Source organism: Heterocephalus glaber, unplaced genomic scaffold (assembly GCF_053883595.1).
Source record: "Heterocephalus glaber isolate CG9 unplaced genomic scaffold, H.glaber_assembly_v1.0 deba00001564, whole genome shotgun sequence".
Lineage (NCBI taxonomy): Eukaryota > Metazoa > Chordata > Mammalia > Rodentia > Bathyergidae > Heterocephalus > Heterocephalus glaber.
In genome coordinates, this window is record NW_028258351.1 from 9002106 (window position 1) to 9025803 (window position 23698).

Here is a 23698-nt window from a genome sequence, read left to right on the forward strand (position 1 = left end):
AAACTTAAACAACAAATGAAAAATAAAACCAGATGAACATTACATTTCAAATTATTCCATTTAAGAAAACTGACTTCTAAAAATTTTCTTACATCTTTCTCTACAATCATCTATCTCTACAAAGACAGGACTCAGTGTGAGATAAGGATAAGTCACACTGTCAGATAACGGCAAATTTAAAATGAATGCAAGATAAATTGTTGGACAAATTCCACTCACTGGAAAAAGTAATTATGATTATCATAATTTTCTTCCTTTTAAACTGGGGCAAGTTTGTAGAAACAGGCAGTATGTTTGCAAAATAAAGTGTTTCTCTAAAATATGGGCTCATTAAGTTAATACCGATTTTCACTGGGGTAAAGTTATCCTAATGCTGTTTTGCATTAGAATTTCTATAACCTAAGCACAAACTTCTAAATTCTGGCTGAGACTGTTTACATAAAAAATGCAAGGAATAAAAAATAAAATTTAGCAACTTTTAGATTCCATTTAGAAAGTGATACTTTCTGATAGAGTGCTTGCCAAGCATGCACAAGGCCCTGGGTTCAATCCCCAGCACTGTAGAAAAAAAAAAAAGAACAACAACAACAGAAAGTGACACTTTCCCACCAAATATTTCTGAAACTTAAGAAAATCTTTCAATAGGAAAAGAAACAATTCACATGACCTGCAAACAAGAAGCAAGAATGAAGACAGTCAACATTTCCTAATGCCTTGAAATTAAGTTTCTTTTGCATTCATTTATAATTTTTTAAATGACAGTAAAATTAGACCAAGATATCCAACAATATTGCCCACAATATGCCTTTGGGATAAATCAAACCAAAGGAACACAGAGAATGTTTCAATGTAACTTAATTCCAGGGTTAATTGAAATGAAAGCTATTTTGTGCCAGAATTAGTAGAATGATTTTACAGTGAAGGTCAAATAGACTGAAGTGAAGATGTTCTTAACAAACAGCAAAAGATTTTTTTGGTTTGCTTTGAAAGAAACAGCTAGTAAAAAGTTCTCCAAACTTACTGATTTTTTGTTTTCCTTTTTTTCTTTTACTGTAGCTTTATTCAGTAGGGAGTGGCAAGTTGCCTACAGAACAGAGATGAGCACAAACAAGTCACAGCACCGACTACATACAGCAACAAAAACAATGTTGGCTTGTACATAAAATTACACGATAAAATGTAACACAAATGGAATCAACAAAAATTAGAAATCAACTGAAATTTGTGGGATGGATTTTAATTCTTATTACATTTTTAAAATTCTTATTACATTTTAAAAGGCAAGCACTAAATAAATAAACAGCAAGAAATGTTGGGACCCAATCATGTCTACTATTTCTGGCTATGAATCACAATAGTTTTCCCCAGTAAATTTACAGATATGGAGTTTACATTTTAATTAATTTCTGGCTTCTGATGAATTTCATATAAAATGTTCATTACAAGTAGATCACATACTAAAAAGATGTCTTTGTGTCTACATAATTTTTTCTGATATGTAAAATATTTCTCTGTGTATCCTTCAATTGACTTAGTTATTTTTCCAGTATCTGGCATTTAATTAAGGTCACACTGACTAAAATTAAATATAATATAAAAATTCACTTTAGAGAATCTGAATTACAAATCTCTCTAAAAAAGATTATTGTTAAAATTTCACGTATTTTTCAATGTTTGCAAGCTGCTTCCTGCAATACTTCTAATCAGAGGGTGTTAAAAGCTCTGCAGTATTTGGGAGGAAAATGTTATCAGCTCAACTAGAAAAAAAGCATTAATATTAAAGTTAAGACACTGAAGAGGTAATTATAGAAAACTGTAAGCCATCTTAAAACTTTCACTTATCACATCTGAGTATTTATCAGCACAGCCCCCCCCGCCCCCACCCCGCTCCAAGGCAGTCATCAAAACCCACAGAGACCTACTGGTTTCATCTCAGATCTCCTTCTGGGCTGCAGAGTTGTTTCAAAAAGAAAAGACTCCTGACTGGACTACAGTAGGCAGAATAATTATTTTAAACATATTTTTAAACCAGCAATTCTTTAAACCACCACACACTGCATCTTATTCTAGGAATTCTAGTCATTCAATACCATAACCCTTAACAACTTGAGCTTAAAGGTAGTCTGACATCCATCCAACCATGTATACATGCATGCATCCATCCAAGTAATTCCTGCACGCATACATGCCAGATATCATACTAAGCACTGGAAGCAGGAGTAAAAGAAGAAAGTCTCTTATCTCTATGGAGCTTAGATTCAAACTTTAGAAACAACACTAGAAACCATATAAAAATTAACTTTTATATATTTTTTCAAAGGTGATATACAGCTATCATTTATAGCCTTAAATAATTTTGTATAAACTACTTAGATTGGAGAAGCAGATTTACTGCAAAAAAATGACATTTACTTAGAATCATAATAGCTTGGCTTCAGAATTTGCTCACCATAACATAAACAGAATATTTATTTGGGGAATTAAATTTCTCTTTATTCCAAACTATCAGGAGGAAAAATGGAAACAAACACACAAGAATATGACTTAATTATAAACTGGACACTTATTCACACTTAACTATTCCTATATAACTTTAAACCAGTCCATTACGTAAAGTGGGCATGTAAAGCAACAGAGCTGACTAAACATGACACATACAAAAAGACTCAAAGCCTAAAATATAAACTCAAGTAAAAAGAGCTAATGTTCAGAGTTTCCTTAGTTAGCAACATACTAACTTAGCTTTCAAAATTTCCCCAGCAGATTCCAAAAGGAGCAGCTATGTTTACTAAAGGAAATAAAAAATCAACTACTCTATCCTTCCTAGTAGAAAATAAAAGTACAAAAGTACCATTATGTTACCGCCAGGTCAGAAGGACAAAAAGAAAGCAAAAGAGGGAAGATGAATAAAAACAAGAGCATGCCAAAGGAAAAAACTAGCTTTGTAAGGAGACTCAATGAAAAACTATAATGAGATGAAAGCTTATTTTTTCTATCTTTACTTTTTTGGGGGGAGGGGGTACTGGGGATCGAACTCAGGACCTTGTGCTTAAAAGGCAGGCGCGGTGCCACTAAATCTCCAGCCCTTCTTTACTTTTATTAATGAATGTAAAACTCCTTGTTATCCATCCCATTCTAAAAAACAAAACCTTATTTATAGCATACCTCTGCTCCAAATGACTCTGCTCTCCAACAGTGTTAAAGTTCCTCAATACTTCTAAATAATGCACTGACATACATTTAAATAATGTTTTAAAGAATGATTTATGAAAAATTTAATATAATTCAACTGTATTAAGGTAATATAGGTTGGTTTATTATGAAGTGCTCTAAAAAGCACAACATATTGTGTTTGGTAAGCTACCAGTCATCACCTGGCTCTATTTTCACTACTGTATTTCCTTCCCTTCCTAACCATGAAAGCTGGCAAGAATCTTGTTCACTGAAGTGGAAGGAATGGGGAAATTTATTCCTTCATTAAATATTTCCTACTAAGTATCATGGTATCCTTTTATATTATCAATAACATGGTCTCAAATTAGTATCCAAGTTTCTGATATAAAAAACTTTTCATTTAGGATGATAATCACAGAGAATTGCTACTAAAATCTACTAGAACCATATAATCAGGTCACCAGTCTCCTTTAACTTTTAACAAGCTGAAGTCAAAGCCACTGTCACTTAGAAACCAATTTGCTCTCTGAAAACAGTTAATACTACACAGGCCAACCAAGAAGCTGACTGAACCTGTTTTTAATATGTGCTCATTTTTTCTCATCTGCCTGGGTTTACAAACAGAAAATCAGTGAATTAGATTTAAAGAGAAATCTAAATAAAGTTTAAGCTTAAGAGACAATATTCACTGTTTACTATGATTCATATTAGAACTAACCCTCTAGGTTCAGATTTAACTAGCTGAATGAATTGCATGGGGTTTACCTAAGCTTCCTTCAGTTTTTTAAAAAGATAATAAAATCACAATAAAGCAAGAGAGACTTAATGCTAAATATGCTTTACCATCTATGTATATTATAAAAAGTTTTCTTTTTATAGATATAGCAGATACATCTTTAAAAATAGCAATGGGAAAATTTCCTCACAGAGCCGCCTCCAACAGCTTTTTAAAATGGTGATTTTACTGAAGCTGTTAATGTTTCTAAGTAACTGAAGCTGTGTGCTAAAAAACAAATGGCTGGGGGTGACTCTGCAAAAAGAGAGATAAAGGCATAGATTTTGGTAAATATTTAAGTTTGTTCCCCAGCCCCAGCCCCTAATTCCCAGAGCCAACAATATATCTTCCTTCTCAAAAGGCTAACGTAGATTTACAGAACATCTATTGCAACAAATCATTCCTATAACTGCAAATGCAATTTAAGAACAGGAGAAACCATAAAAGAGTGAAGACCTAATTCCCTCAACAAGAAGGGAATGACTGGACCTCTGAACTCAGAAGCATTACTTGCAGTAGTAAGTATGAGATGAGAAAGTCTAACTACTTTGTTTGAATGATGATGAAATACATCTTATATGACAGAATAATACATAAAGTAAACAACAATCGCGTTCCTAGGAGAACAAGATACAAGCCAATTATATCTTTTTTTTTTCCTTGCTTAAAACTTTTAATGGTTTTCTATTTTTTTAATTTTATATTTTTTGAGTTCATTGGTACATTTTAGGTATACATTATGATCACATTCATCATTGGGAATTTGTACCTGTACATGATGTATCTTGGTTCTTATTTTTTTAAGCCAATTGTATCTTAATGAAGAAACCAAAATTACAGATCAAGTAATTCATGATGCAAAAAGTGAGGGATCTGCCTCCAGTGTGAAAGACTAAGTAATTTAGGCAAAAGATAACAAAATTCCATAATGTATATAATTTCAGCTACATTCATCATATTCGATAGATTCAATAAATTTTAAACATGCTCCCAGTGCAAGAAAAAATTTAATATTTTAAAGTATTCTCTTAAAATACTTCAAAAATCTCCAAAGAAAAACTGAAGTTTCTTTCGAAGCCAATTCCAACAACAACTCAATGTATTATTCACCTACCTGATTCAGTATTTTGCTCAAATACTCAAGGTCAGTAGCTAACTCTTTGGTCAAGCATTTTTCTAAATTTAGCTTTGGATTAATAATGGCAAGGTCTAACTTTTAAGTATACCTGGTATAAACAGTGGCACACACTTCGAAGCTGAGGAGGAAATTCTGAGGAGGAACTGATGATGGCATGGAAGAACTTTTCAGTTATCTGAAGGAGGTTCTGCTGGTTTTCCTCAAGGCTCTCTGATGGTTCTAATCTACAGAAAAAGGAAAAGTTTAAAAGAAACAAAATCGCTCCTTAAAAGACTCTTTAAAAGATACTCAGCCAGATTCGATGTGTGGACTTTTGATCCTGATTTGAATGAACAACAATTTTGTAAAAAAGACAATTTTGAAACAACCAACAAGTTTAACCTAAAATATTTTAAAGAATTAAGATATATTATGTACATGTACCACCCCCCATGAGGAATGTAATCATTATGTGCTGCAAACATTTGCCATTTAAAAAAGAAACCACACACACACACACACACACTACTTCAGTGAAACTGACTCATGAGCCATTCTCGGTCATTTAATTTTTCAGAGCACAGTCACCATTTTCTATGAAACCTTCTTCATGTCTCAAAAGAGAAAATGCTGCCACTTACTTTTTGATGTGATAATTCTGTTGGATCATTGTTAGAAATGCCAAGAAACTCAAATTTATTTTATTATGATATGATACAACTTTAATTTCTAATAAACACTGATATCATGAAGAAAAAATATTAGGGATTATTTTTTATTTTGCGGAGTGTAGAAACAATACAGTTGTGTGTGTACATGTGTGTTTAAAGTCTGTACCTGTTGCAAACATTATTTCTGGGATTTGCTGTAAAACACCTGAGCAAAAAGGGGCACAGGTGGAGGAGACAGCTAAAATAAGCATAGCAGGTATTTTCCAGTTCACTTTCCTCTATATGTATAACCCTATATGAAAAAAATCAACACATATATATGATGATGTAAGCTTCAAAAACCTTCATTAACACTAATAAAACACAATAGTCATCCTTCCTTCTACATTTTGTTTCTACTATTTATCCACAAACATGAAGATTTTGTGCATTCACTTGATTGTGTAATAGTGCATTGTATACCATGTTTTTGTGGGGGGTTTTGTTGGTTGGTTGTGTGGTACTAGGGATCAAACCTACAGCCTCACACATGATAGGCAAGCATTCTATCACTGAGCTGTACCTCTAGCCCTGCATACTATGATTTCCTATTTTAAAACATTAAATTTTTTTCACTTTTACAGACACCATTACAATGAATATTCTTGTGTGTATGCAAGAGTGTCTCTATGGCAACTAACTAAAAATGTGTAACTGAGCATATAAAAATTTAAATTTATTATGTATTAATAGCTCTAAAACCAGTAAGAATGCACTGCATTCTCAGTGTACAGGTTAAATATCCCTTATCTGAAATGCTTTGGACCAGAAGTGTTTTGGATTTTTCCTGATTCTGGAGTATTTACATATACTGCATCAGTTAGGCATTCCAAACCAAAAATCTGTAATGCTCCAAAATCTGAAAATTTTTGAGGACCATGATGAGCAAAACATTTCAGATTCTGAAGCATTTTAAATTTGTGGATTAGGGATGCTCAACCTGTGCCAGTCTAGTAGGCAGGAAAGCATGTCTCATATTTTTAGCCTTTATGTCCATAAATTCTAGTAAGGTTAGACATACTGTCATATACTTTGTGGCCACTCAGGTTTCTCCTATTGAGAAATGACTTTCATATCCATTCTGACTTATTAAATGTTACCTGTCCCTCCCCTGGGACCTAAAACCTAGTATGTCTAAAACGAACTGATTTTTCCTCTTATTCATAGGTCTTATCTTGTGCTCCCCTCATAATGTCAATGAAGCCATCACTGTCTTAATTACATCATTCAAGCTCTGATGTCACTTTTTCCTGCTTTATTTTATTATTTCCCACATCCAATCACTGTTGCTGATGCTTATCAGTATGACTTATAAAGACGGTGTTGTGATTAAACCTAGAGATTCCAAAGGCAGAATACTCAGCTTCTCTGAGCCTCAGCTTTTCTCATCAGTAAGACAGGAATAATAATCTTAACTTTATGGTTTTACATTTTATGCAATGGCTACCAAACCTACAAAGCTTTACTTCCTGTCTGGCACAATCCAAACTCTCAAAGCATTTTCCTTATACAACTCACTACTTAAAAATGTAGGGCCGGGGATTTAGCTCAGTGGTTTCGCCGTCTGCTGTGCAAGCACAAGGACTGGAGTTTGATCTCCAGTACCAAAAAAAGAAAAAAAATGTATGTTACGTGTCTCAACTCCTGAGCTAAACAAAGTTCCTTAAAGGAAGTGCTCATCTTTGTTCATCTTCAAGAAGTGTTCAATTTCAAGATTAGCACCAGCATGTGGGACAAAACAGACTTGCTGCAGGTACTGAGGTCCAGGCTACAGCAGGTCAACAGCCTCCGTGACCATCTACAAGTTGTCTTCAGGGCCAAAGATGTGAGGACTGCTACATTAGTGGAGAAGACAAATATGGAAACAAATACTTGAGAACAACAAGCAGTTTTTGGCCAACACCAATGGGCTATATAGACTACAATAATGAAAGGCAAAAATTCATGCTGGGATGTGGTGATTCCTCATCAGCCTCTGTATTTCCTGAGATATAACAATATTGAAATCAAGCCAGGTAATAATCCTACAATGGCCTCTAAGTGTTTGAATGAAAAGTCATATCTCTCACTTTAAATCAAAAGCTTCAGGTGATTAAAAAAAATTTTTTTTCCCAGTACCAGGGATCAAACTTGGCCTTGTGCTTGCCAGGCAGGCACTGCACCACTGAGCTACATCCCCGGCCCCTCATATGATTACATTTAATCAAGAAGACATATCTGGTTGAAATTGGCTGGAAGCTAGGTCTCCTGGGCCAATTAGCCAAATTGTGAATAGAAAGAAAATTGAACATTCTATTCCAGTGAACAGATGAATAGTGAAAAAAAGTGAAATAGCCTTGATATGGAGAAAGTTTGAGTGGTCTGGAAAGAAGATAAAATCCACCACAACATTCCCTTAAGCCAAAGCCTAATCCAGAGAAAAGACCCTTACTCTCTTTAATTCTGCAAAGGCTCAGAGAGCTAAAAAAGCTGCAGAAGCAAAGTCTGAAGACAGCCAGGTGTGGTAGCATACTCAGGAGGCTGAGGCAGGAGGATCACTGAGAATTCGAGGCCAGCCTGGGCTACATAGTGAGTTCAAGGTCAGCCTGAACTACATATCGAGATCCTGTCTCAAAAAAAACCCCACAAACAAGCAAACAAACAAAAACACCCCCAAAAGTCTGAAGGTGCTGGTTCATGAGGTTTAAGAAGAGAAGCCATGTCATAAAAATGCAAGGTGAAGCAACAAATGTTAACAGAGAAGCTGCAGGAAGTTATTCGGAAGATCCAGTTCCAATACCTGCTGAAAGTAGCTGTACAAAACAATACTGTTCCCCCCCCATTTACTATTCCTGGGGGGCCTCAAGAGTTATACTAAAATCTACTCTATGACTTATCTATCTATACATGGAACAAGAAAGCCTGACAGTATTATCAGTTTACAACATGATGTTTACTGAATATTTTAAGCCCACTGTTGAGACTCACTGGTCAGAAAAAAGATTCCTTTCAAAATATTACTGCTCATCGATAACACACCTGGTTACCCAAGAGCTGATAGAAATGTCCAACAAAAAGGTTTTCTTTCATGCCAGCTAACACAATATCTCTTCTGCAGTCCTTGGATCAAGGAATACTTTTGATGGTCAGGTTTTATTATTAATTATTACAGTATTAATATACTGTACTTTGTAAGGCTATAAGCTATCACAGGTTGTGATTCCTGAAAACCTAGAAAGAATTCACTATTTTAGAAGCTATTAAGAACATCTGTGATTAAGTCAGGCGTGGTGGCACATGCCTATAATCCCAGCACTGGGGAGGTTGAGGCAGGAGGATCACCACGAGTTTGAGGCCAGCTAGGGCTACATAGTGAGTTCAGGGCCAGCCTGAACTACATAGCAGGACCCTGTCTCAAAAAACAAAACAAACAAAAAACAACAACAAAAAAGAACATCTGTGATTAGTGGGAAGAGGTCCAAATATCAACAGCAACAGGAAATTGGGAAGTTGATTCTACTCCTAATAAATGACTTTGTAGGGTTCAAGATTTCAATGGAAGAAATCATGAAGATGGGGCCAAAAAGAAAATGAGAATCAGTACAGGAACCTAAAGATGTGACTGTATTACTGCAATCTCATGATAAAACTTTATTATGTTTTATTAGTACATTTTACACAAAATAGTGGGTTTTATTTTTGGCATATTTTCACATGCATTAACATACTTTGATCATCTTCCCTATTCTTGCCCTCTCCCCCTCAATCCCCTTCCTCTTTTCTAATAGTCTCCCTTCTATCATAAGACTTTAAAAGCATGAGAGGTTGGGCGCAGTGGCACATGCCTGTAATGACAGCTACTTAGAAGACTGAGGTGGTAAGTTTGAGACCAGCTTGGGCAACTTATAGACTCCAGACTTGAACGAAACAAAACAACAACAAAAATTTTAATGGGTGAGATGTTGCTTCTTATGGATGAGATGAAATCCACTCCTGGTGGAGATGCTATAAACATGGCTGAAATGGTAACAAATGAAATTACACCAACTTAGTTGTTAAAGTAGTAAGAGGGTTTGAGAGAATGACTTCATTTTTTTTTTTTTTTTCTGAGACAGGATCTCAACTGTGTAGTCCAGGGTGGTCTTAAACTTGGTATCTTCCTGCTTTAACTTCCCAAGTGCTGGGATTATTAACCCCAATTAAAAAATATAGGTATAATGCTACCAAACGGTATTACATTCTACAAAGAAACTTTTTACCAAAGAGTCAATGTGGTGAACTTCGTTGGTTTTAAGAAATTGCCAGGCTTGATTGAAGGTGTATCTCTCAGTGGTAGAATGTGTACTTAGTATGCAGCAGGCCTTGGGTGTAATCCCCAGCAGAAGAAAGGAAGGATGGAAGGGAGGAAGGGAAGAAAGAAAAACAAAGGGAAAGAGGGAGAGAATGGAAGAGAGGGGAAGGGAAGGAAGAAAGACAAGGAGAGAGAGGAGAGGGAGAGAGGGAGAGAGAGAGAATGGACAGAAGGACAAACAGATGGACCACAGCTACCCTAAATTTTATCCTGATCACTTAGCAATTATCAACATCAAGGCAAGACCTTCCACCAACAACAGATTTAAAAAATGATTATGACTCCCTGATGGCCCAGGTGATCAAGATTTTTAGTAATAAAGTATTTTTAATTTAAAAAGATTAGCACAGTACCTTACCAAACCAAGTCTAAGTAAATAGTTATTTTCAATATCTTGACTAGTAATTTTTTATTTCTATACTATTTTCCATATTATACAAATGTTTTGGACTCTCAAGTCAATACTCCAGATTCCTCACAGGTCCCTATATGGTATGGGATATGAATACAATAAGGCTTCAAACATTAATATGAACTACAAGGCAGGGAAGATTTCATGGAATAGGTGAGTTTTTACAGGACAGAATGCCAATACACAAAAAAGAAGTATTTCAGCATGAAGTAGTAGGAGGGCCAGGTACTCAATTCAATCTAATAAAAATTTATTTTACATCTATTATTTGGTATCTTACTAACAGGTGGTGAATATTCAACAATTGGCCTCTAGACTTTTTGATGAGGAGAAAGACATACACACCAAGTATTATACACTCAGTAATGAATATAATAATTTAAGGACACTGTGATATTGTGATAAATATATTTGTTTCCCTGGTTCCTTGCCTTGGTTTCTTCCCCTAGTATCTGGCACACAGCCTCTAAAACCCCTGGACATGACTGATGGCTGGGGGCCCACAGAAAGCTTCAGAACAAGGACTGGTCACCAGAATCAACATCTAGGGAGGGATAAAGGGTGGCAGGTTAAGTCTAACACCAGTGACCAATGATTCAATTAAAACATGCCTACATAATGAAGCCGACATAGTGAAACCTACATAGAAAACCAGAAAGTCTGAAGATCTTCTAGGTTGCTGAGCACATGGAGGGTCCTGGGGGGTCGTACACCTAAAAACATGTATGGAATCTAAATCTCCTTCCTCACAGTTCTTTGCTCTATACATCTTTTCCACCTAGATGTTCATTTGTATCCTTTGTAATACCCTTGAGAGTAAGGAGGCAAATGTATGGAAAGTATAAGCCATTCTAGCAAATTAATAAAACCAGCAGAGGAGGTTATGGGAAAACCAATTTATAATCTTTTAGTCTAAAGTACAAGTTACAACTCTGGGCTTGTGACTGCCATCTGCAGTGCTGGCAATGTTAAGGGACTGAGCCCTTAAATCTGTAGGATCTGATGCTATCTCCAAGTAGATAATGTTGAAATTGAATTGAATCATAGACAACCAACTGGAGTCCACTGGAGAATTATGTACTTGGTGTGTGTGTGTGTATGTATGTATGTAAGTGTAGGGGATTCCCACATATCTGAAGACTGGCACATAGCCAGGTGAGCTTGATTGTGAGTAGGGAGTGTGAATGCTGAGTAGGGAGAAAAAAAGTATGTTTCTTTCATTACTGACAGAAAAGAGAAAACAGCTTGCCAGGCACAGAGGTAACATTCCTGTAATTTCAGCTAGGAGGTGGAAAGGCAGATCAAAAGTTTGAGGACAGCCTGGGAAATTTTCAAGACCCTGTCTTAAAATTTTTTAAAAAAGTAAAAAGGTGGGAGTGTAGCTCAGGGGAAGAGAGAGCATTTGCTCTGCACGAATGAGGCCCTAGGTTCAATCCCCAGAACACCAAAAAAAAAAAAAAGACAAAATGGCAAAGCAGAGACAGATATGTATTAATTAATCATTGCTGGGGATTACTGGGAAGCCACAAGAAAAAAATGGTCTTGGGTTAACAATTTCTTCAACAAGGCTCAGGAGGTTTTCTCAGATCAGCACCAGGGATACCATCGTCTCTTCCAGACATCCTTCTCACACACTGCCTCTAGCCACAGTGCTCTCTTGCTTCCCATGTGCCAATGGTAACTTGTTGGTCAGTCCACTAAATCTAATGTAAAATTAAGCTGTGTGTTCAATTATTTAAGTGTTTATGTGTACAAAACTTTTTTTCCTCAGTTTGGTTTTCAAAGAACCAGATTTTCTGTTATTTTCATTAATTTCTGCTCTGCAGTGGTACCTTGGTTCAGGAATTTAATTTTTTCCTTGATTCTGGTCTCATCTCCCTTGTTTTATTGGTCCAAAGTCCTGTGGCCTTCAGAAGAATTTCTTACTTTTTTTCTTCTTCTTTTTCCTTATGTGAGACAGGAAGGCCAGAAACTGGGGTGGGGGGTGGGGTTCGGCCCACAGCCCATCTTCCAGGTGAGATAAGGCTCAGTGGTAAAGTAATTTTCTCTTAAGGGCAAAACTTTATTAGAAATAATAGACCCCTATGGGGATATTTTTAAATGATTACTTCTCTTTTTCCCCTGCTCAAAGCACAAAAGGATTTTTCTCCCATTTTCATTTTGAGAATCAAGCAAGCCTTCTGGAAGTAAAACTCACAAAGTTGTGGGGGCCCGCTGAGCCTGGCCTCCCAGGAAGAATTTGAACTCTCGGGTACCCCACACTCAATTCTCAGCAATTCACCAGTTATGGTCTAGGTATTCCTACCAGAAACTGAGCCCACCATCTTCTTGTCCTGGTAAGCTATGATATTCCATATTCACCCGTTTCTCGAGTTTTAGGGGTGACAGTTTGATCTGTGACCTCAATCCTTTGATAGATCTAAACAGAGTAGCTGACTTCAAGTTTTTCTTGCCATAAAAAACTGCAATGTGGATTTTTCAAGTTCTTTAAATGTGGGGGGAGGCTCACTCTGACTATAGGCAACCTGAATACATTAGTTTGCCATTTAGTTCTTTTATCTGCACCTGCAGCACTTGATATAGTAGACTTCTATCAAGCAATTAATTCATTCTCTCACTAAGTGATTCTTTAACTTTTTGAAAATGAAACTGTTTAATAAACAAATTAAGTAAATCTATAAGATATAAAATCAACATAAAATCACTATACACTAACACCAAACTATACATCCATAAAAGAAATCATGCCGGGGATTTAGCTCAGTGGTTTTGCCGCCTGCTGCGCAAGCACAAGGACCCGAGTTCGATCCCCGGTATCAAAAAAAAAAAAGAAAACATAAAAGAAATCAGGAAAACAATGTCATTTATAATAAATAAACAAACTTAGGAATAAACTTAACCAAGGATATAGAAGATCTGTATACTGAAAACTATGGAACATTAACATTCATACCGAGTAATCTAAAGATTCAGTGTAATTCCTATCAAAATCTCAATGATAATTTTCAATGATGATAATGAAAAATCCAATAACATTTTTCACATAAACAGAAAAATTCCTAAAATTTGTATGGAACGACAAAAGACCTCCAATACACAGAGCAATCTTGAAGAAAAAGAATAACACTGTGAAAAAAAAAAAAAAATAACACTGTGGTCATGCTACCTGATTTCAGAATATACCACAAAGCAGCAATAATAAAAACAACATTGTACTGGCATAAAAACAGATATATACCAATAGAACAATGGAACAAAATAGAGAGCTCAGAAATAAATCCTACACTTATAGTAGTTGATCTTTGACAAAGGTGCCAAAAATACACAATGCGGAAAAGATGGTCTCTTCAATAATGGGGTTGGGAAAACTGAATATTCACATAGGAAAAAAATGAAACTGGATCCCCTTCTCTCACACCATTTACAAAAATCAACTCTAAATGGATTAAAGATTGAAACATAAGACCTGAAACTACAAAAGATACATAAGACAAAAGACAAGACAAAAGACAAAACATAAGACAAAAACATAAAAAAATTCTTGACATTGGTCTGAGCAATTTCTGATATAAATCCAAAAGCATAAGGCACAAAAACAAAAAAAGCACACAAATGGGACTGAATCAAATTAAAATGTTTTTTCGCAGTAAAAGAAACAATCAACAGAATAGAGAGACTTTCTATGAAGTGGGAGAAAATATGAAACCATACGTCTAATAGGGGGTTAATATCTAAAATATGTAAAGAATTAAAACAACTCAACAGCAAGAAACAATATGACAAAATCAAGCAAAGGATCTGAACAGGTATGTCTCAAAAGAAAACATACAAATGATCAACAAATTTATTACCTTACATCTGTTACAATGGCTATTTTCAAAAAGATGAAAGAAAATAAGTGTTGGCAAAAATATGGAGAAAAGGAAAGCAATGTACACTGTTGGTGGGAATGTAAATTAGTATAGCTGTTACAAAAAACAGTGTGCAGGTCCCCCCAAAAATTAAAAATAGAATTACCATATGATCCAGCAATCCCACTTCTGTGTATGCATCCATAAGAAATTAAATCAAATACGCCAAAGAGATATTTGCACACCTGTGTTCATTGCTGGATTATTCACAATAGCCAAGATATAAAATCCACTGATGAACAAATGGAAAAAGAAAATGTGATATATGTTAGTGTATGAACATACACAGAGAATATTACTCAGCCTTAAAAAGAAGGAAACCATGTAATTTGTGACATTATGGATGAACCTGGAAGTCGTTAAGTTAAATAGTCCAGGCACAGAAAGACAAATACTTAACCACGCACAGTGGCACACACTTGTAATCCCAGTAGTTGGGAGGCCGGGGCAGGAGAACCATGGGATCTGAGTGTGAGATCAGCCTGGGATACATAGCAAGTCTGAGGCCAGCTTGGACTATCTATTGAAAAAAAAAAAAAAGAGAGACAAATACTGCATGATCTCACTTTATATGTAGAATCTAGAAAAGTCAAATTCATGGATGCAGCAAATAGAACGGTGGTTCCCAGGGGTTAGAGGAGAGTGGTGGAGGAAAGGAATGAAGGAATGCTAGCCAAGGGGTACAAAGTTACAGTGAGGATGAATGAGTAATTCCAGAGATCTACTGAATTGGTGACTATAGTTCACAATAATGCATACTTGATAACTGTCTCCCAAAAATGTAAGCATGAGAACTTGTCCAAAACTAGTAAAATTCCTTAATGGTAGCACAATACAAGATGGCTTTAAAAAAATAACTACTTTAAAAACTAGCTAATTCAGTGCTAGAGTTCTGATTAAATATCACAGATGAAATTCGAGCAAAGGCTGGGCCAAAAATATCAACTGATACAAACTGCCAAATGATAATTTTCTTGGAAGAATAATCATTAAGAAGCTCTGAACTTGAAGTAAAAAATAACCTTAACCTTTCGGTATGATCCTGACAGATAAAATGTTAAAATATGGCTTAGAAAAAGCAAGCCTAAAATAATCAGTTAAAATTCACTAATTCAATAAATATTTATAAAATGTTAACCAAATGCCAGGTAGCATGCCAAATGTGGTTGGAAGGTCAAAATGATATCCCTCCCTATCCGTAAAAACTCATTCATCTCCCTTATGCCTTCTGTTTTGAACCTGAACAGAGATGAGGGACATTATTTATTAGGCATCTCCAATCCCAAAAACACCTATGTTCTAAACCACTTAAAAAATACATAACACGTGCATATTTCCTTGGAACTTAAAGAATACATATGAAAGAGTGATAAGGTAAAGGTGGATTATAGCCAGACTATAAAGCAAACAAGTCTGTGCTTTATCTTGCCATCAATGGGGAACCACTAATGTTTTCTTAAAAAGTGACAAAATGATTTATGTTTAAAAGAATAATTTCTACAGAAAATAGCCTGAAAATGAGAAGACAATGCTGGAACAATAATTAGGAAGTTAATAAATCATGACACAGCCAAACTATGAAATAATATACAGCATAAAAGAATGAGATTAATCTTTACACACAGCCATAGAAAGATCAAAGACAGAAAGTTGGGGTTTTTTTGAGACAGGGTCTCACTATGTAGTTCAGGCTGGCCTTGAACTCACTATGTAGCCCAGGCTAGCCTGTAACTCACAGCAATCCTCCTGCCTCAGCCTCCCAAGTGCTGGGATTACAGGCATGCACCACCACGCCCGGCAGACACAAAGATTTAAAAACTGCGTTAAAAACTGCGTTAAAAACTATGTATATATTACCCTTTATATTAAGCATTCATATTATATATTTTCTACAATTACATATATGCATATTCAAATGCATGGAAAAAGAGAAAAGAACAGAATAATTCAGTAAAAGTCTATAGGTGGTAGCCAAAGATGCCCTTAATTATATCTGCAATGTTTTATTTTTGTTTGTAAAGGAAAATGTACTTGTTTATAGATTTTATAATTAACTAATTTTAAGGATCAAAAGGGACAATTACAAGGGCCCTGCTTCATGCAGCGATAGTGAAAAAACAAGGCAGCTGTATACAAGATGACAAACCTGGTGGGATCCACTTCGAAGCTAACATGTTGCCAGTCAGACGATGTGATAACAATTCGTAATAGAGGATCCAGGAGTTTTTGTAGATAAGTAGCACCATAGACCTAAAGAGATGTACAATTAGAAACTGATTTGCCAGCTTCATATATCTTGCATTAAAAAACCTAACCTGTTCTGCCCATTCAGTACATTAATTACTGGTTGACAATCCTCAGCACACATGCACAGAGGAATAATACAAACCTTGAAACAGAATGTCATTATTTTACTCGCCAAGCTGTTGCCTCGGAAAAGAGTCTGCATGGAGTCTGCCAATTCTACTTCTTTAGAAAACATGTTCCAGAGTAGCTGGTATAGCAAATGCCGAGAATCAAATAGAGTAACCAGAACTCGAGCTAGTTCATCCTGAGAATAAAACAAAATTGTATTAGTGTCAACAATTTTGAAGCATAAGTCAGTACTCGACAAAAGGGAAATCCAAGGCTAACAGCCAACTGCTAAACTGAGGCAAATGGTAACTAATTAATATTGCCTCTGGAATTTCTTTATATTATAGGTGTCTATGACATGTGATTATGTAAGTATACAATAAGCTATTAATTCTAAGTATTAACTGGTGAAAGTATTATAATGGAAACATAGGCATTATCAGGAAAAAGACTCCAGGATTCAGCTCAAATTACATCACAAAATAAAGAAAAGAAATAGAGAATGAAAGCAAAGTTTAATTTGTAGAGATCATTTTCTTAGAAAATCACTGGGGAGAAATAAGACTCTGGTGACCAGAAGAGCTCTACTCTCCTCATACCATCAGGGGAACAGAGTAAATATGGAACAGATAGAGAAACAACAAAAATGGAAAGATTATACGCTTTTTGACAAAACCGAGAACAAATGGATCTGGACTTGGCATTCTGAACTAAGAGATCAGCCAGATTTACATACAAAGCAAGATGGGTGTGAGTGTTGAAATTCCCAACTATTATTTTAAAAACTTGTAATTCCCTACAATAAAGTAGTTTTTGGTGCACTCAAGAAAAATGATCTGACAACAAATCACTGTTTAATCACAGGCTGAGAAAATTAGCTATAATAAGATACTTTAACATTCAAGCAGTGTGCTGGGCATGGTGGTGCACACCTGTAATCCCAGTACTCAGGATGCTAAAACAGGAGGATCACTGCAAGATCAAGGTAAGCTTGGGCTACATGGTGAGTTCAAGGCCAACCTGAACTACATAGTGAGGCCCTGTCTCCAAAAACAAAACAAAACAAAATTCAAGCAGTGACAACAAAGGCCAGGATGATAGTCCTCTAAACCTGACCTAGTCCTAGGTATACAATCTGATATGTGAATAAAGGAAAATATTCAATAATCCTAACTAATAATAATCTACAAGTAAAAAAATTATAAAAATCCAGCTGGATGTGGTGGTGCATGCCTGTAATCCCAGCACTTGGAAGGCTGAGCCAGGAGGATCTCCATGAGTTCAAGGCCAACCTGGACTGCACAGCAAAACCTGGTCTCAAAAAAAAGCCAAAACAAAAAAACTGACAAAATTTAAAAACTTTATCCTTCATTATGAAGTTCAGTAAAATTATGAGGACTAAGTTACAAAACAGAAGTTATTTTTTAGATTACTCTGTTAGATGCTTTTTCTACTCTAACCTGTCCTCTAAATTTGAAAACTCTAAGCAAATGAGCTTAACACCATTTACAAAATAGAAGTAAATTATTTAAGTGTTACTTTGTATTTTATTTTATTTTAGATATAACAGATCTGGTCTCATATAAGATTCCTTCTCAAAATAAAGGCTAAGCACTTGCCTATCATGCATGAAACTCTAGATTCAATCCCAAGTTTTTAAAAAAAAGTCATTCAATATAAAACTCAGATTTACTGTAAACAAATAAAATGAATTAAAGCTTATTGGACTTTTTTGTAATGCTGGGAACTGAAAATTTTCAAGAAAATTGATAAAAATGAAAGTTAAAAATGGTGAAAATTATGCCATTAAATAGCAGGCATTGGTCAGGCATGGTGGCACACACCTGTAATCCCAGCACTTGGGAGGCTGAAGCAGGAGGACCACTACAAGTTTGAGGTCAGCCTGGGCTACTTAGTGAGTTCAAGGGCAGCCTGAACTGCATGGTGAGACCCTGTCTCAAAAGAAAAAAAAAGGCAGGCAGAAATACTGCAAGAGTCCTGGATGATGATCCCAGATTAACAGTCCAGATTAGCAGGGCCATATACAATCTTCGGCAGATGTCAGAAAGTGAGAACAACTTAGGAAAAACTGAGGAATACAAGAAGCACATCACAGAATTCAGTGAAGTTAGAAGCCTGAAACTTTTCTGCACAGGCTGTTTTTTTTTGTTTTAAATTTCCATGTTTGTTCTGTAATTCATTATTTTTTGACCACTGGTATATGTTCAAGTAGCATTAGAATGTGATTCTTTTTATATAGCTGTATGTATTTTCTTTTGTGTAATTTAATGTGTCAAATAAGTTAATCTAATAAAATTGTTTATTTCTTACTTGAAAAAAATTTCAATAATTTGGGGGTGTTCTAATTCACAGATATAAAATTTCAATTATTCAAGATGAGTAAATTTTGGAGAAGTGCTATGTAATATTGTGCCTACAGCCAGCAATACTATATTGTATGTATAGTTAAAAATATGTTAAGAGAGTAGAGCTCATGTTAAATGTTCTTACTAAATTCAAGTAAAAAAAATCAAAGTAATCAGAGGAAAGAAATATTTTAGACAGTAGCAGCAGCAGTAGCAAGGGTGCTTTAAGACAAATAAATATAACAAATTTGAGGAACATGAAAGTGACAATGTGGCTTAAACTGGGTGAACAAGAAGGAAGTATGATGGCATAATGATAAAGACAGAGATGAGGGAGGAACAGAACTGGGTACAGCTTTGTACGCCAAGGTAAAGAATTTGAATTACACCAGGCCTAGTAGCCCACGCCTGTAACCCCAGCGCTCTGGGAGGCTAAGGGAAGAGAATGAAAGTTCAAGCCTACCCTAGATAACTCAGCAACTTAGTGAGAACTGGTCTCAAAATAAAAAAATTAAAACGGGTGGGAACACAGCTCTGTGCGAAAGCCCTAGGTTTAATTCTCAGTACTCCCCTCCTCAAATATCTGAATTTTACTTTAAGTATGAGAAATATGATCCTACAAACTTTTTTAAAAAACAGAAACAAATCTACAGGCAATGACAGATTACTAGTTAGAATTTACTATTATTTAAGTCATTTTTGGTAGAATATAAACCAAATAACTTGGGCTAGGGATGTAGCTCTGTGGTAAATAACTTGTTTAGCATGCATGAAGCCCTGAGTTCAATCCCTACCAATGAAGAAAAAAAGAAAGAAAATCATTGCCTTAGGGTAATGACTTAGGACAATGACTAAGAGACTATAAACCAAATGGCTTTTTAACATGAGAAGAGGGAAAAAAATCCTTTCCAAACTTTTAGCAAATATTATTAAGAATGACGTGATTTTAGTGCAAGGGATTTAGCTCAGTGGTTCTGCCGCCTGCCTTCCAAGCGCAGACCTGAGTTTGATCCCCCGTACCAAAAAAAAAAAAAAAAAAGGAATGATTTGATTTATTTTTATTGAAAATTTTTATTGAGAGAAGCCAAATAACTATATACGTCTTCAGTGTCTGAAACAAGCAACAGAACACTTTCAAGTGCAAATAATTTTTAAGTTAAAAAATAAAACTGTATAAAGAATTATAAAGAATAGCAAACTGGAGGCAGGAAACAGGCACCAATCATAGATTCCAGTTCTAGCATTACTAACAACTAACTAAAATGAAGTACAACCTAATGACCTTTTTATATAACGTACAAAAACACCAGATCATATGGCTTACAGTTCTCAAATCAGTGTTTAAATAAATTTTTCAGTGGGGTGGAATGAGACAAAACACTAGTAAGTGCCACAAGTGCCAACCATTGCCCCAAAGCTAAAATCCACTCAACTAAATGTATAAAGTTTTTTCCAGCTCTTAAATTTTATTAATTCAGCCAATAAACATTTATTAAACATCTTAAAGCACCTGTTACATACTAGGCACCTTTCTTCCCTACTTGACCAATAAACTTACCCACTGAGAACAAGGAACCACATTGGCCAGAGCCATAGCTATAGGAAGCTCTCCCTGATCGCCCATCATTGTGACCAACTCCACGAGTCTCTCAAAGCGATCTGCCAATACTGTTTCTGCAAGTGTGTCAAATTCTGTTCCTTGTTGAAGGATTTTTGTCAGAACTTCCATAAATGTAGCTCTTGTCTGAAGATCTTTGTGATAACCTAAACCTATTATGAACAGATAGATGCAAATTTACTAACATGGCCTTGCTGATGTTATTTTTCCTTGTTTTACACGCCAACTCTCTAGGTTTCACATTCCATGTGAAGTTTTTATTCAGTCTCACCTATGGAGTGCATGAGGCCACTGTCCACATTAGCATTGAGTAAGTTTGACATTGCAAGGACTGTACAGTGCCTCAGGGATGCCAGTCTTCGAGACATACCACGTTTCCTACCACCTGTTTGTGCATTTTCATCTTCAACTTCACTACAGTCATTCAAGAGGTTCATAAATAATGTGAAGTACCTAAGAAATACAAAGAATAACCTTTAAGAACAAAAGTCACAACAACCAGAAAGCTAACCAGACATTCTGAAATATCACATGCACATCACATGAGTGGCCCTGGACATTTGCTTTTCTCCAGTCTTGGGGTAATCAGTCAGGATGTCTTATTATGATGCTAATATGTTAAGTATGATTTTATCTTGACAAACCCCTGTATACATTAAAGAACATAAGCATGAAATAGATGCAGTGTTTCCTAGTAAATGTGTCACTTTTAATATTTAACATATAAAATTAGTGGTCCAACAGTTTAATGACATTTTAAGTTACTTAATGAAACAATCTCGGTTTTATTACAGGTAAAATTTCATTTATCACATCATTTTCTTTAAAAACCACAATACACAGTTGTTTTCCCATCCTAGGCTTGTTATGGCAAATATTTCTTCATTAGGAGGGCATACTTTATGAGATAGCAGCAGTGGCCATAATTCTAAGTATAATCAGCCACTGGTTACATTTGCGTTGCGGTGGGGAGTATTTGGTTTTTGCTTTGTATGTTTGGTGGCTGAAAAACTTACTTGAGAAATAACTGTGATTTGGCTTCCATCAATTCCACACCATCTCCTTCCTCGGGCTGCAGCGGAAGACCAGCGAGAAGCGAAACTACTGCTTCCATGCTTGCCTGGTCCAAATCTCTGAAGAAAAATAATTCAGACACTATGAATCTTCAGATTCTCTACTCAACATTTCCCTCAAAAAAACTGTAAGCACTACCTATTTTACTAAACAAATTATTAGCACAACCTAAGTAATTTGAATATACAGACCCCAGAATGTAAAAATCATCTCAAATCGAGAAGATGGTAACTTTCTGCAAAGTAATCTTGGTATGATGACTGCCTTAAATCAAAACTGGGGACTACTGCTAAACCTCAGTGACAGAGTGCCTACTTAGCACTTAAATCCTGAGTTCGAGCCCAGCAACACAAAAATCAATCAATCAAAAGTATACACAATCAAATTAGCCCTAGCCAAAGATACTTGTACAAATGCTTATGATGCAGTTCGTAGTTCATTAGTGATATGTGTCATTATCATTAAATGTATATTATATATTTATCATTAAAGCAATTACTTCTGAGAAAGACTCTACACGATTAAACTCCTCAAATACTTGTGCGTTTATCTAATCATAAAATAAATACAACCTAAGAAGCTTTATGTATCTTCTTTCTCAATAACTGTAAACTATTCTTCTCAAATTGACAACACCAATTTTCCAAACAACACTTTCTAACATTTGTTTTTGCTAAGTCTTTCAGTTAAAAAAAAAAGAAAGGTAATAATAAAGACTAGTATCTTTGGTAGTCATGGTGCTACATGCTACTTGGGATGCTGAAAGCAGGAGGTTTAGGACTGCAAATTTAAGGCCAGCCTGAGCAACTTTGTGAGACAGTGTTTCAAAATAAAAAATAAAAAGGGTTGCAGATATAGGTTAGTGGCACCATGCTTGCCTAGCACGTGCAAGGCCCTGGGTTTAATCCCCACTACTGCAATCAATCAATCAACCAACCAACCAACCAACCAACCAACCAACCAACCAATAAAAGCTTAACATCCAAAAAACAACTACACATGAAATATATCTATGATAGCTATAACAAATAGTTTTAGGGCCAGAATAAAGGCTGCTAATACTTAAAAGTCATTCTCTCTCTGTCTCTCTCTTTTTTTTTTTTTTACCTTGTAAGACATTTTACATCATCATCTGCTGCTTGGTTTGATGTTCCCATAACCCAGTCTGTCAGGTATTCTACCATTTTATTCCTGTACAATGTGACAAGATGGAAATAGCAAACAATTTTTAAAAAATCACATACACACATCTTTATACATAAGATTTTTACAGTATAAACAAATAACCCAGGCAACAGGTCAACTTCATTAAAAAAGATACTGCTGTCACAGCTTTTAAAAAAGTCACAGATACAACTTAGATATTGGTGCTCCATATTAGCACTCTGCTATGGTACCATTTTGGAAATAATCAATTTCTTAGTGCAAGTATAACATAAGTTTTAAAAAGTGACATTCTCATCCCAGCATTTGGGAGGCTGAGGCAGGAGGATCACTGTGAGTTCAAGGCCAGCCTGGACTACATATCAAGTTCAAGGCCAGCCTGAACTACACAGTGAGACCCTGTCTCAAAAGGCCAACACAACAACAAAAAAAGTCATTTCCAAAGGCACAAGGCTTTGGGAAATTCGTAAAGCTATTCATTAGAAAACAATATATAGGGCTGGGGATTTAGCTCAGTGGTTCTGGCACCTGTCTTACAAGCTCAAGGTCCCAAGTTCGATCCTCAGTACCCTCCCCCTAAAAAAAAAAAAAAAAAAATTATATATATATAGAGAGAGAGAGAGAGAGAGGAGAGAGAATATGCTGTCTTTCCACTTCCTCCTTTCCTCAGGGAAGCACAAACTTATTTTTCT

General features: G+C 35.6%; 1 protein-coding gene across 10 annotated transcripts in view; it reads right to left on the reverse strand.

Annotated features, from left to right (window-relative positions):
* Positions 1 to 23698, reverse strand: part of Nf1 (neurofibromin 1) — a 285217-nt gene that overhangs the window by 108734 nt on the left and 152785 nt on the right. For 7 of the 10 annotated variants that reach the window (XM_087191932.1, XM_021248915.2, XM_021248916.2 and 4 more), the window contains 8 exons: positions 22950 to 23033; positions 21785 to 21901; positions 21040 to 21221; positions 20709 to 20920; positions 16819 to 16980; positions 16576 to 16679; positions 5176 to 5311; positions 1022 to 1084 (listed from right to left, as the gene is read on the reverse strand). In XM_087191932.1, coding sequence (XP_087048058.1) covers positions 1022 to 1084; positions 5176 to 5311; positions 16576 to 16679; positions 16819 to 16980; positions 20709 to 20920; positions 21040 to 21221; positions 21785 to 21901; positions 22950 to 23033 — 1060 coding nt within the window. The remainder of the gene's footprint in view (positions 1 to 1021; positions 1085 to 5175; positions 5312 to 16575; positions 16680 to 16818; positions 16981 to 20708; positions 20921 to 21039; positions 21222 to 21784; positions 21902 to 22949; positions 23034 to 23698) is intronic. The other 3 variants (XM_021248918.2, XM_087191933.1, XM_087191930.1) reach the window with 1 other exon arrangement.